This window comes from Silurus aristotelis, assembly GCF_946808225.1.
Source record: "Silurus aristotelis genome assembly, chromosome: 19".
NCBI lineage: Eukaryota > Metazoa > Chordata > Actinopteri > Siluriformes > Siluridae > Silurus > Silurus aristotelis.
This window is the reverse complement of record NC_139592.1, coordinates 19,036,429-19,051,686: the sequence shown is the minus strand read 5'-3', so window position 1 is coordinate 19,051,686 and position 15,258 is coordinate 19,036,429. Positions and strand designations below refer to the sequence as shown.

The 15,258-nt window shown below is 36.3% G+C and overlaps 2 protein-coding genes across 8 annotated transcripts in view; both read right to left on the bottom strand.

The window, feature by feature from the left end:
* arhgap4a (Rho GTPase activating protein 4a) overlaps positions 1-2,655 on the bottom strand; it is a 17,825-nt gene extending 15,170 nt beyond the window's left edge. Inside the window, exons 1-2 of one of the 4 annotated variants that reach the window (XM_083570508.1) lie at positions 2,299-2,655; positions 948-1,034 (exon numbers count right to left, since the gene is read on the bottom strand). In XM_083570508.1, coding sequence (XP_083426634.1) covers positions 948-1,005 — 58 coding nt within the window. In that variant the 5' untranslated portion in view covers positions 1,006-1,034; positions 2,299-2,655. Of the gene's footprint in view, positions 1-947; positions 1,038-2,298 lie in introns of all 4 variants that reach the window. The other 3 variants (XM_083570509.1, XM_083570507.1, XM_083570506.1) reach the window with 3 other exon arrangements.
* A 2,165-nt stretch (positions 2,656-4,820) lies between these two features.
* casp9 (caspase 9, apoptosis-related cysteine peptidase) lies at positions 4,821-14,282 on the bottom strand. Of its 4 annotated transcripts, none has more exons than XM_083570570.1 (11): positions 14,186-14,282; positions 13,912-14,044; positions 13,202-13,400; positions 12,998-13,087; positions 12,856-12,914; positions 12,323-12,508; positions 12,123-12,212; positions 11,183-11,330; positions 8,655-8,843; positions 7,376-7,485; positions 4,821-5,219 (listed from the first exon to the last, which is right to left on the bottom strand). In XM_083570570.1, exons 2-11 carry the CDS (start codon positions 14,041-14,043, stop codon positions 5,112-5,114), a joined length of 1,311 nt encoding a protein of 436 aa, XP_083426696.1. In that variant the 5' UTR covers position 14,044; positions 14,186-14,282; the 3' UTR covers positions 4,821-5,111. The 4 variants fall into 4 exon arrangements, with proteins under 4 accessions (XP_083426696.1, XP_083426695.1, XP_083426698.1 ...); XM_083570569.1 differs by having other exon boundaries at positions 14,158-14,235; XM_083570572.1 differs by having other exon boundaries at positions 12,323-12,499; positions 14,158-14,235.
* Positions 14,283-15,258: the final 976 nt, after the last annotated feature.

Here is a 15,258-nt window from a genome sequence, read left to right as displayed (position 1 = left end):
TGAATATTGTCTTGAAACAGCTACAACTGTAGATTTTTATCCCAGTCAAGCACCTTACGATTAACCGATTAACATTTGAAAGCTTGATGGGAACATCACAGTCAGCCACACTTGCCCAATGTGAATAGCAATGGACACTCCTGATAAGGTTCAGAACACAGTTCAGAACAACAAATTTTGAAAACTGCTGAAGCACATCTTCCTGATTCTATAGAGTGGATTCATCAGCACTTTTGTCTCTTCCAGTTACAGCTTGTTGAGTGTAAGTTCCACTTTTTGGCTTGAGATTTCCATTACTTGTTCTAAACAATTAATATTTACATATGAGCTTAAATTTTTTTTTAAATACTAAGAGCTTGAAGTTCTTATATTCTATGCTTTCCCCCCCCCAAAAGTATATTTTTATGCCTGTGCGAACCTAAAGGGTTATTTGCCAAAATGGTCATATGAAAATGGCAATTAAGTTCAACTCAACTTGAGCCCCCCCAGACAAAAAATTATATTAAAAAAATGAATTAAAAGAATTATTAGCACCCTTCATTAAAGTAAGCAAGGCTGAATGTCTAAAAGAGATAGCACATGTAGTGAGCACACATATCAGAGGTTACTGTGTGTATTTTAACAAAATATTTTTCAACCAAATGTTTATAATTGTTTTTACTTAAATATTGCATTAAAAATGACATAAATTAAAAAGTAAAATTTTGCGCCCTTAAAATGTATATTTCTTAAAGCCTTGGATGGTGAGAACAATTTTGAACCTGTTGCAAAATCACAACTACTAATGCAATAAGTGAAAAGTTACTAAGTAGGTTTTTAATTTATTCAGTATTAATCAGTCCACAGTCACAGCTTTTCATTAAGATTCCCTTTTTTTTTTTTAGCAATATCAAAAATATTATTAGTAAAACAATTATTTAAAAAATCTGAATTTTCTTCTGCCTTACCTTTAACCTGCGTGTCATAGTCAGCGACTTTTTTCAGTTTGACGTTGTAGGACGTCATTGTAGATCCTTCTGTTGTAGAATGGATCTCTGCTTTGAATACAAAATGGCAAAATAATTTTAAAAACGCTATAAATCATCAGCCAACTCAACAAGTGATCCTCTTTCTTTCATTCAGAGCAGCTCCTTGCATGCAATGCATGTCCCGGATATACTGTAGTGTAAAAAAAAAAGAAAAAACTGGCACAGGATCTAAATATAGCATGTTCAAAGGTGACAAGAAGCTTGTGTGTATGTGTGGGGGTGCATTTGCAAAACATGGAGGTGATGCTCATGTTATATGGATAACCAGAGAAACAACATTTTCCCCCTAGAAATATATTAGATGCATCGAGTACAGCCGTTTTGAAAATAATTATTGTGCAGCATGTTGTATACAAATGTAACTGTAGTGTGATGAATATACATCTACATACAATATATAATACAATGACTTTTTCTAATGGAGAATATAGTAATTATATTGTCATATAACCCTACAGTGTTATAGTCATGTAGCGTCATTGAACTGCCTGAATAAATGGGTTCAAGAAAGTTCAATCAATAGTCACACTGCTTGAGTGAACAGACACTTGCAGTGTATCTAAAAATGCCAGACTCCAGACCATATATAATCGTGGATAGAATGTGTATGCATGCAGTGGCGGCTTCGCTCTAGAGTGAACTGATGTGACCCAACACACAGGGGTTATACTGCAAAACATTTAACTTGCTCTTTCACGTGGAGGCCGATGTACCAGGCGTCAGAAAAAGGGAAGAGTGCACTTCCTGTGTTAGGTGCAACAGAAACATTAGTAAATCATACCAAGCAACTTACTCCCATCATGAGTCACCCCTCCCCTTCTCTCTCACACTCTCTCTCTCTCTCTCTCTCTCTCTCTCTCTCTTTCTCTATTTCGCTCTTTCCCAGTCCCTCTTTCTTTCTCAGAGCTATAATAGAAGAAAGTGTCTTATTTTCCCTTCAAATGAAAAGAGCAAACTATAATATAACTCATTCATATTGTATCACTGATGGCTGTTGACTCTAAAGTTGGCTGAATATCTTCTTTTTTTAATTTCAGTTTATCATTTATTTCTTGCACCAAAGGATCTGTGTTTTGTTCAAACTGGTCCAATTCGTACAGAATGTCCTTGTTGGGTGAATAATAACAATTAAAAGAATATGCCAATGCTGATTCATCCTCCACTCATCAGTTTCGACAGCAGTATGTGACACAGTTTACCAAAAACAAAGTCCATCCCAATACAATGCATGTACAGTAAACCCACACATAGATTTTTGTAGACGACTTACCCGCTGCTGTATCTCGCCGCCTTTGAAATTAGCCTTCACTGAAACCTTCAAACACGTAACAAGATGTGCCGGCTCCCTCGCATTAATACGCAGCCTTGTTGTAGACCAAACACACTGGAGATCTCTTGCTCTCACACATGAGCCCTTGGCGAGGATGGTGCTCTAGCATAAACCTGCTCGCACACTGCAAGAGAGAGAACAGTTTTTGAGTTCCTCCTCTGCTCTTGTTGCTGCCCACTCATTTTGACACACGCTCTCCGTCTCACAAGTGTTTTTCATAAAAACGAAGGCTACACTTTGGCAACTTTAGCACCCCCTACTAGTTCACTGAGTGGGGTTTAAATCCTTCTTGGCTTTACTCAAGCGTGCTATGACTTGTCATTGACAATGCTGTAGGGAAAATGCATGGAATGTTTTCAAGAAGGCTACAGCAACTTTTAAAGCTATTGCTGAGAACTTGCTCAGTGCAGCTATTTTAATTTGAAATCAATTACCAAATTATGTCAAATACGTATGTATATTTGTCTTGTACTATTTACATTTGTGTATATTGACAATGATTTGTATATACAATGTGTTCTAAGATTTCTCGAAGCTCACAGTGCAATCCTGAGCCCTGGATACTTAAGTCTGGAGGTACACAGGTTTTCCTAGGGCTACATATTGATGTATTTTTCTTTAGATTTTCTGCTTTCCTCCAACCACCAACATGCAAGTCGCTCAGTTGGCTACTACGAATGATTCCTAGGTATGCATTTTTGTACACTGACTTCCAAACCCAGCAATTGTTCAGTTGGCTAATCATGTATCAGCAGAGCAATGCATGCAGATACAAGTCAAGCGCTCTCAAATCAAACATCAAAACAGTTGTTGGCAGAGAGATTCCAGACAACTGCTGATATTTCACATGCTAATCACTAGAGTTTATACAGAAATGTAGTGACATGCAACATAATCAGATAAGAAGCTGTTATATCTAATAGATTTTATAATGAAGTTGATTTTTCTTCTTTCCTTTTCATTAATATACTGTACTGTATATATTTGTATTGTGTCTCTGCTTCATATTTGCACATTTTTTGCTGCTGGAATATGGATGAATAAAGGGACAACCATTTTGCCATATAGTGTATACTACTTGCAGGTGATAGCACAGATTTTTTTTAAGGAACTTTTAAGCTAATGATGGCATTCTGTAGCCTATGGCCACGTGCACATGGATTAATGCAACAACATGCACAATCCTGCCTGCACACTTTATTAGAATTTTAAATAAATACTGACATTTGGGGGAGTCTTTTCATTGAAATCTTTTTTTTTTTTACACTCTACAAAAACAGAGCATGTGCAATAAGGCTGCAACCTTTATTAGGTAGATGAGGTATAGATAAAGGAAATCAAAGTGAGAACTTGGCTGTGTCAGTGGTAGCAGTTCAGCAAAAGATATAAGAAGTAAAGACATGTGACAGGATTTGGTCAAGAGTTTTCATTGAACTCTATATTTGGATTAGGGTTGGATTGGTTTGTTTTTAACAACTGAGGCTTAAAGTTGTCAGTGTGATTCTTTCATGTTAACTCGTCAAATGCAGGCCTTTTATGGTCTGGAAAGATATAAACAAGAAACCAGACAAATTCATGCTCAATACAGACTGACTTGTAGATGTGGAAGTATAAAAGTGTTGACTGTTTAAAAAGTAAAAATGCAGAAGTTAAAAATAATGATGGAGGTACCCTAACCCTAGCCATTATATAGATAGTGTACAAAAATACAACAATTCTGTCAGCGTATAATTGTCAGCGTCAATACCGCAGTCATCAGCTGCGGAGGATAAAGAGCTTCCAATAGTAATGAATGATGTAATAAAAAAAGAAGCACTTGATAAAAGAATCAACACTTTCCCTAAGATATTTCAATAGCTCAAAAACTTGACGATTCAGTTTATAAAATTTCGACTTTCTACAAGCCTATAAAGACAGAGTGAGATAGAATGAGAGTATGAGAAAAAGAGAGAGAGAAAGAGACATTAGCAATGACACTTATGCAGTGTAAAACTGCTACGAGTGTGAAAAGAACAGGAAGAGCCAAAGAAACCTGTTTAACAGGTCCGAACAAACTTAAACAAAACTGTTAATGACATTTAAAAAAGACTGTTTAAAAATGGTGATAACTAAAAAATAATGATTGAAAATTGAACAATATACAAATATGAACCTACGTGTGACCATTAAGTTTATTAGCTAGTCATGAGTTGTTTATCGGACACAACAATCAATGCTCCAGAGAATACAGAGTAATGGCACGTGTTTATCTAATCTAGCTACATACATCATGCAAAAACGGAGTTATTACTTAATCCTTCTTTTTTTTTTTTTTTTGTCAGTAAATGACAAAGATGAGCAATGCCAGCCTTTTGTGCTGAGAAGCTGTGTGAAAATGTGTGAAAATCAACCACCTCCTCACAACCTATGAAGAAAAAGCTAAAAAAAAAAAAAAAAAGAAAGAAAAACACTAACAGTTCGTATTTGTTTTCAAAATTCACAGTTTTTTTATTTCAGTACCTTTCTTTGTGGTCTTCTTTCAAAATTTAGTAAGAAATGCAGTGCAAAATCTAAAAACACTAATAAAAATCAACTCAGGTCTGTATCCAACAGCATGGTGAACATACACTTATAAATGTTCAATAGCAGTTTCTGATTTCAATTGAAATTCAGTCTGGTTTTGAAGCAGAGATTTTTTTGTAACAATAATTTTTTCATGATCCGTACATTACATTATAAGTACATTTCTTTTTTAAGCACATCGACAAAATGAATCAAGTCTTCAGCGTGTGAAAGTAGAACAGCTTCCGAAGAAAGTTGAAAGATCCAGGCATCTGTTTGTACAGGCCTTTGGCAGATATTTGAGAGACCTCGTTATTCACCTGCACAAAGAGAACAGGCAGTTTAGAGGGAGTGCCTGAGAGAAAGTGAGTGAACAGTCATGATATAAAACTCGGTTCAGCTTGAATCGAATAAATACACTGTCATTCTTTACTCAACTGAATATTCGGAAAGTTCATGTTTGCTGTCTCACTTCCTACATACAGAAATTGCACCATATGATCAATGTTTTCTCCACCTTAAGTTGATGATACTACTGTCTGTACGAACTGGAAACCATTTGGGATTCAGTTAAATGCAGACAACTTCCGGGAAGATTATCCTGTGACCCAAATTATGTATTACTTTTTTAACCACAAGTAGTATTTAAGAACAACTTCAAAGTTTTTTGTGTGTGTATCCTTCTATCATTATGAGGAAAAAAATATCATTAATTAATAATTTGTTTGACACTAATCAAGTGTAGTATTGCTGAAAAATCAGTCAATAAATAATAATAAAAAAAGATATTGATAGGTGAAATAAAAAAGAAAACCCACATAGGTAGAATGTGGGTGGTTGTATTACAGTTTTACTCAGTCGCTTTGGAGCGTTTCTCAGATCAGAATTGAAATTCTCAAAACTCCTTGCTCAACCTCCACGTCATTTAGTCACTTGTGCACATCAGAAAAACTATTTCTTGTTGATTTGATCGAATTGCGAAAGCAATCATTTTGTGCAATCGGTTGTGTACAAGTGTCGCCGTTTCCTACATTATCAGTCGTTTATGTCATGTTGTTTAAAAATACGTTATACTGGTTTCACCTGAATAGTCTCAACCCCCAAAACATCTTAATATCAGTTCATTGCATAAGTCATTGAATGCAAAATAGTTAAACCAGTTCTCAGAATCTGATAAGCTTAAGTTTCTATTCAACTTTTACTGGTAAATATTTCTTGAATTGATGAATGTCACTAATGAAGGCGAGTGAACGGCATCAGATCAACCAATAATCAACGAGTTCTCTAAAACAGGTCAAAGGTGATTTTTGTGGACCTTCAATTAGTGACAGAGCAAAACACAGGATTTCAATTTCTGAAAAAGTGATGAACATCAAAGAAACGAACACTTGTACAGTACAGTAAAAGTGTGAATCCTGTTTCGGTCTCATGCAATCAATATAAATCAAATATGCAATCTATCAAATAAATACATTTGTGCTGCTGAAATTCATAGATAGCATACAGAAGAAATTGCGCATTTTCAATCATCGTAATCCAAACCGTCATTTATATAAAAAAAATACTGAAACTGTGCAGCGTCATATTGACAACATGACTAAACATTGTGACGATCTTGTTTGTGTTGATGGGAATGAGATGTTCATTGACAAAAAATACTTACTTTTGAGACATGAACTTGAAGGATTTTAAGAAAATTACAGGCTTTTGCAAGAAATCCATTGTATTGTGCTGCTTGTACAAATTGTTTTGAAAATGCACTTACTGGTTTGCAAATATTAAGGACGATTGGGGGGGGGGGCTCCAAAGCAACTGAGAAGAACTAGAAAGCCGACAAGATTGCATATAATAATCTACAACATTTGACATATTTTTACATGTTATTAGCAATTTTTTCCTCAGACTTGCACATACAGATCTTATGTCTTTTTGAAATAAGAAATAAGACAAAAAGCCATTTTGTCAGGGGGAAAAAAAAAAAGCTTTTCTTTGTAAAAATTAGACATTTCTTGCATATTGCAAGACATATGCATTTTTTTCTGCCTTTTTTCTTCATACCTCTTGCCATTAAAACTGGCTGATTTTTTACCCTTCATACAATTATGCATATCCTTTTTCGCTGTACAGCTGCAAATTCCCCTTTCTTAGTAAAAAAACATGAGTCAGTATCAGTGGCAAGACACTAGTTTCGCTTTCTATTGTATTGGAAAATAAAACCAGTCATATTGCACCATTACATGTACAGTATAGTGTATATAAAGTATATAGTTAGACTTCTAGTATACTATTAATACATACAGGCATCCCACAGGATACTTTCTGAATTGCAATAACAAACCTACCTAAAATGGTTGTTCATTTTCAAACATATTGTTTTTGCGATATTCTGCGAAACAAGTAGAACTCGGAATAGCCGAGAAATGTGAAACCTGTGAAATCTTGACGGAGAAATTTCCCCATTTCAGCAAAAAATTACCATTATTAACATTGTGGCAAGGTCATCGGTGGCAGCATTCGTCTCCAGGATGCTATCCAGAGTCTCCACATACCACGAGCCTTTGTTTGTGTCCCTCCAGGATACGTATCCTGGGCACAGAAATTATTTTAGAAACTCTTCAGAAATATTAGTTAGTTTTCGATTTATTGTCCAATGAGTGGAAATGTAACTTTGGCTTTACCATACAGTATAAACCAGGACAAAAAAAAAAACTATTAACAACCTGAAAGATTAAACAAAACAAAAACTACAGAAAACATTTTTAAAAAATCTATATTGCAACATAAACACATTCACTATTTAGACAAGGTTTTGTGGACACCTGACCAAGTTTTGTATGTCCTTTTTGAACACCCCATTTACCCCTGTTTGCAGTTATAATAACCCAAAGATATTCCACTAAATTCTAGAGTGCTTAAGGGCCGTTGTGCTCATTTGTGCAGTCACTGTTCTAAATCATTCCAAGGCCTCTCAAGATCTTTCACCGCCAAACCAGGTAAACCCTATCTTTACGGAGCTGGCTTTGTGCACAGGGGTATTGCTGGAACAGTGTTGGGTCTCCTAGTTCATGTGAAGGGAAAATTTAATTCTGCAGCTGGATCAGAGACTTATATCCCTATTCCCAAGACCTAAAAAACGTCATTATGTACAAAACCGGCAATCAAAAGCGTCCGTGTGGAAACATGACAAAAAGTTCCGTTTGGTGTCCGGATAAGAGAGAGAGAAAGCATACCAATTCTTTTAATAATAATCTAATTATTACTATATCTTTAAATTTGTGTAAATATTTATTTGCCCAAACTTGACCAAATATTGAAACTGCTGATTGTTTGTTGTTTGATGTTGATTGTTGCTTAAGATTGAAGGTTGTTGAAGTTGTTTCCTTTTGTTACTGCTGAAGTAATTCAATAAACACACACAAAATACTTCAAGTTCCTAAAATGTATTTAGTTAAAAACTGAAGGTCACGTGACATGGAAGTAAACTGACCTGACTAACAATATAAACAAAACCCTGTGCAGTAATCAACATGTGATTTTTTCTTTCCGTTTGCGAAACAGAGTGAAGCATTATTTCATTACAAGAATCAGCTTCTGTAATGCAAGAATACATTTTTATTTCCTTTAACCTGAAAGGATCATAGATGTTATAAAGATCTTATTGTGCTTCGTTTGAATACTTTCTTGTGTCGTGTTGCTACATAACATATAATGGGAAAAGGACGTATTATAAAAGGAAAAAAGATACACAAACACACCTGGAAAGGTTGAGTAGGACACCAGGATGTCGCTGGGTGTGGGAAGGGTGGTCCGAGCGTCTGGCTCATCAGACATGCTTAGTGAGTCACTGCTAGAGGATGTGGGGATGGCATCTACCTGCTCATCAAGTCTTAATTCTGTGCACTGGACCTCATCAGGAGAGACTTCAAAGCCTGTGTCTTTCTCACCTGTACACACCACACACAGATAAAAAAAACAAACAAAGAAACCTGAACCAGATCCATGCATTAATAACAACACCAAAGACTCTTCAAGACATACAGTATATAGTCAGGTACAGGGCCGTTTCTAAGCTTTTTGATATAAATAGATTTCTACTGTAACCCCCAGTGGCTCCGCCCTTCCACCCACAATGCTCCACTGCCACACCAATAAAATTCGCAACCTTCCATAAGATTAAACACATTTAATAATCATTTAATTCAAATATATAGTCATATACTGCATGTTAAACTTTAGAAGAAAAACAGGTAAATAATTTAAATGGGTGACAGCAGCGCAAGGCAGCAGCGCTCACTGGCGCCCCCAAGCTGGTTGAGCCCTATGCGACCGCCTAGTTTGACAATGCCTAGTGATGGTACTGGTCAGTTACATAACTATTTGGATATTGGCAAACTTTTAAGTGTCTACCGGAGTACATTAAATTTGAAGTACGAAATCAAACTGGTACACACTTTAAATGAAAGTATGTACTGGTTAGATCGGATGAGCAAAAACGACTATGGTTGACCAAATCAAGAACAGCCTCCAGAAGGTAGGCGAAATCAGTGTCTAAGTCTACAATTACAAGATGACTTCACCGGTTTTACACCCAAACCACTCGGTAGTCTTAAAAACAGGAAGCCCAGATTAGATTAGAAAAAAAAAAAAAAACCACATCTAAAATGTGCATACTTTTCTGTGAATCATCTAATGTATTAAAAAAAACAAGAGTAAAGTTGTACCAGATAGAAAGAGAATGGAGAAGGGAAGGAACTGGTCATGATCCAAAGCATACCACCTCATTATAAAGTATGATATTGGTATATATGGCTGCCAATGAAACTGGTTGCTTTTTTATTTACTGATGATGTAACTGCTGCTATAGTAGACCTTTATTTGAGTTTGTGAAATTGAGTCATTCCAACCTGGTAACGTCAATGAAGGCAAAGCAACGTCCAAACTTACTAACATCCCCTACCATCTAGAGACGTACCAGTGCCAATTGCATCCCACTACATGTGTGGAGTTTTGACATTGGACCTCCTGGAGTGTTTGACATTGGACCTCCAGAAAGGCTCTGGCATGGAGAAGCTGGTGCTGGATCTGTGATTATCACAAATGTTGAGCTCAGTAGCTCCTAGTTTTATAACCATAAAGACTGTATAAGACTGTAGAAAGATCATTACTTATAAACTTATACTCCAGTACTCATGTTAGTTCTCTCTCTCCAGTGTTCTGTATTGTTGAAAAATTTATGATCACACTCTTGATGTCACCCAAATGAGGATGGGTTCCCCTTTTGAGTCTGGTTCCTTCCTGGTTCTTCCTCATAACATCTAAGGGAATTTTTCCTTGCCACAGTCGCCACGGCTGCTCATCAGGGATAAATGCACACCTTTCATCTAAACTGTTGATTTCTGTAAAGCTGCTTTGAGAAAATGTCTGTTGTAAAAAGCGCTATAGAAATAAACTGGATTTGACTTGACTTGACTAAACGATGCTATCTAGCAAAATCTTACTGGTTGCACAAGCTACAATATTCGGACAAAAGTATTGGGACACCTGACTTTTCCAGCCACTTTGATCCCCCCCCCCAAATTACTTGGATCTTTGGATGTGGTAGCATTACATTTTCCCTTCATTCGAACTAAGAGACGCAAACTTGTTCCAGCATGACAATACCACTGTGCATGAGGCAAACGCCATAAGGATATAGTGTACTGCCAGAATGTATACATTTCCTGCCTTGTGAGATAGAGAGCTTTACTCTTTTTTCTCGGACTCGCCAAACACCGAAACAGAGCGCCTCGAGGGTCATTGGGGATCTCCATCGTGTCGGGACTACCTGCGCATATGTTGGGGGGGAAGATCTATCTTAAGTCCTTCTACAAAGCTGAGCCGAATGAACACCTTTGGGTGAAACACTGATTGCACCCCAGGCCTCCTCACACTACATCAGTACCTGTACTAGTACTCACACACTTGTGAATGACTCAAATCTCTACAAAATCTAAATCTTCCCAAAATATAACAGCAAATGGAGACTAAATCTTTAAAAGGATAATCACAAAACACATCAGAATCTTATAGTCAGCTGTCCACAAACGTTTGCCCATAGAGTGTCAATACATACAGAAAATAAGAAGAGAGTCATGTCATAATGGTGCTTTCAATTAGCTAGAAATCAGTGGTTTTGGTTTGAGAACAACTGCCTTTATTTGGCCAGAGGAGCTTGTTTCATAACCATGGGTCTGTTTTGCAAAATAACTACTGCAAAATTTGGACTCAGGATTTATGCACTTACCTCCTCCACACGCCTGGATGAAGAAGAGTTTGGGTTTGCCCTGCAGAGAGGGACAGTTCTGCCCATTTAGGTAGTTAGTGATTATCTGTACTGGAACAGAGGGACCATCCACACCATGGACTGCTCCAGGGAAGCGATTGTGACTGGCCTGAACATGGAAATAGAAATGCCTTAGTAAGTTTGCACTCTTGGCACAAACACTTGAACTTGAACCAGGATCGATTCTGGGCTTGCTCACTTTTTTTTTTGGCCGAGTTAAATTCCATTTGAACTGAAAAATATAGCTGCGTAAATCTGATCAAAATAAAAGATAAAATGTAGATCCTTTTATCGGTCTAATTAGAGGTTATATAATCTTATATTTTCATTTATTAAGTATTTTTTATGAGTCAATGATTTTAATATTGCCTCACTGTGGGCTGATGGCCTACACAAAAAAATTATAGTTGAAGATATTTGTGTTTTTAAACTGGCAACTTTTAGTTTAATAAAAAAAGAATGTGTTTTTTTTTATTATTACTGGTAGCAGACTATTCACACATGCGAATTTCATATACACAAATGCACTGTTTTCTAGTGAAGCTGAGAGTCTTTCAGAGGACCAGAATCAAAAAGAGATCACAAATAAACAAATAAACCAAAACCGTAAAGCCAATTGACTTGGATCTCAGGAAATAAAAACATGTAATTGTCTTTATTATTGTAGGAATTAATAAGACCTACTATATAAGTATATACTTTACTAAAAATAACTAGTAGACCATAATTAAATTGAAAGATTTGAGAAAAAGTGCTAGTCTACGTCATTCCACTAGAGGGCAACATAGAACAATAAACTTTATTTTATTAGCAGGCTAAAAATGTTATTTTTTACAGTAGGTGGGGGTGAGAACTTGTGCAATTACTTGTGCAATTTTAATATCCATTTGATCATCCTTACCTCGGTGCCATGTGATAAGATGATAACCACACAGCAGTCATACTCAGAATGATCCATTTTAGCTAGCACGGACAGCTCATGGCGTATTTGCTAGTGAGAAGAAGCACAGGCCTATTATCAAAATTGACAAATTTTTTATAGAAACTTTACCTCACATATATTCTTCTCTTATTTGTAGTGACTAATGCACACGTACTTACCTTATATTTTAAATTCCTCTTAACAATTACACTAAAGTTGAGCGCTCTGAATCGTTGCTCCAGCTTTTCGCTGTCGATGTTAGACCCCTTGCGGTTCTTTAGCTCTGAGGCGGAGTCAAATTCCACGTTGTTGATGAGCAAACAGATCCCAGACGGACTGGCTTCCATCTTATAGCTCTGAATGCATTTAAAGAAAGGAGAATATTAAACAGACTGATAGAGAGACATAGATGCATTCAATTAAGTGATATATAGACACAAAGACAGGAATACAGACAGATAGATAGGAGAGGGAGAAATACAGAGTTGGAGATTGATGAAGAAATGAAAGAGAATAACGAAAGAGACAGATAGAGAAAGGCGGACAAAGAGAATAAAGTATAAAGCGATTGATAGACAGATGTAATGAAGAACAAATCTCCACTCTCAAATATGAGAAAGAGAGAGAAAGAGAGAAATAGGGCTACAGACAGACAGACAGACAGACAGACAGACAGACAGATAGATAGATAGATATTTTATTATGTTATTACCTGTATGCTATCTTTCCTGGTCCTTGGTGTTCTAGATATTTCAGTTTCATTTTTAGTAGCTGTGGAGATCGTAGATAAGATGCTCATCTTCACTAACTGACTTGCAAACAACACATACATCAAAGCTCTTGTGTTTACTTACGAGCGATAGGCAGCGGCGTCGGTTTCAGTGGAATCAGCTTCTCCGGAGCAACACGTATTTCTGGCTTTTTTAAATCTACACGATTCTCTGCTGAATTGTGACACATGACTCATAAGATAAGGCACTTTTATTGCATGTGAATAATGTGGTTGTACTGCAACACCTTCCTTTCAGAAGAATTATCGTTCCATGAAACACACTTACGGACAGAGGGGGGGATTACAGTCGGCTGCACGGGGAGAGGAACAGGCACAGGAGCAGAATCTCCAGTCTCCAGCAGCTCAGCTAGTTCGTGTTGTCCAGTGTCACGAAGACACTCCAAAAAGGCTGGAAAAGCCTGACTTCCTCGTGTCTCTAGATCCTTCACCAGCTGCCTGGCTTGATCACGTCTTTGTCCAGAGCTCTGAATGAATGGATAAATAAATAAATATTAAATCACAAACAAAATGCACTAAAACTGTGCACATAATTCTGAGTTCATTTATGAATCTCAGATGCATTTTTCTTTTTGGAAGGTGGAAGGTTCTATGATTGAGTTGAAGACTTCTCGATATGTGCAGTGTCTGTACTAAGCTGCTCTGAGGTCTTCACCTCATTACACCATTGTATTGTTGTCAGATACAATATGACTATGAATATTGTTCATGGGGACACGTGCATGTTTCTTTTGTTTTTATGCAACAAACTAGATAAAAAGAAAAAAAACTAAATAACTGGACTTTGAATGGCTGAAAGAGAAACTACTGTTCTATAAGGCCCACTCCAAAATCTAGTGGAACATCTTCCCAGAAGAGTGAAGGATATTATAACACCAAACATGAACTATATATGTTTAAAAAAATCATTTTATCAGGTGTCTACCAATCTTTGTCTATCCAGAAGTGTATGTTGAAAAAAATTTCATGCCTTCATACCTTTATTTCATCGATCATATCGTTAGTGAAGATGCCCCTTGATAAAAGACCATCGTAGACATCTGAAGGGTCTAAATTCAACACAAGCTCTACTCTCTTCCGCCGAAGGATCTCTTTATGCCTGCGATCCATTCTGTGATCGAATTACACCATAATGATTTATCACTCAGAGGAAAATCTGAAAAAATAATATAGTGTAATTGTAATAAATACATTTAAAGGCGAGACAAACACTGTAGCACATACATTAAAAGGCGAGACTATCACTACTCACTTCCTTGTTTACAACCGCATCCTGATAAATTCCCCCTGACGTCAATCTCGCGTGCGTTTGTGTCAAACAAAACTGCGTTAAAGAAACGCATACATTGCGGCTGGCTGCGCAAATGTATTGCGATTTAATTATTATTTACTGTGGATAGATAGATAGATAGATAGATAGATAGATAGATAGATAGATAGATAGATAGATAGATAGATAGATAGATAGATAGATAGATAGATAGATAGATAGATAGATAGATAGATAGATAGATAGATAGATAGATAGATAGATAGATAGATAGATTTATATTTATAGCATTTGGCAGGTGCCCTTTTTCAGAGCAACTTACATTCATCTCATTCATACAACTGAGTAGCTTTGGGGTGAAGGGCCTTGTTTAGGGGCCCAGGAATGGCTTAGCAGCTTTGTGTGGCTCAGATTTGAACTCACAACCTTACAAAAGCCCACTAAGCTGCCACCTCTGTAGTAAACCTCTGTTTTGTCTTTCTCTTTTATCACGCCATGCTTAGTGAACTATCTTTGATGGATTTCAGGTGATTCTGCCAAAAAACTGTTGCTTCGTGATGTCTTAAGCAAGAACAACATCTTTTCCAGAGTTGTGAGGGATTTCTACTTGATGAAGTTCTAAAAATTGTAACAGACATCTAACATGAAATTTAAATAAATAAAATTTTATTTATGATTTAATTGCTTTTTCTTCAAACACAAGGACTTAAAAACATATAAATTAAAAGTGTATCATACAGAGGGCAAAAGTCAGCCAGAGGTCAATCTGTAACTAAGTTTTCAGATATGGAAAAGTCTTCAGGGTGAATGGCTTTGAATTGTTCCTTAGTAAAAAGCTGATAGTTGTTGTTGTTTTTTTTCTTTTCTTTTCTAATTTTAACTTATAGCTGCTACAACATAAGACATCACAGAAACTTGCTTTCTTGAAAACAGTGTATAGTTAAATTAATAAAATTATGAAGTATCATTCTTTAACTGAGTTATATCGTAATCATTAGAAAATTTCAGTGGTATGAAAGAAATATAACACTTTGAGACAAGTCCTAAAAGGAATA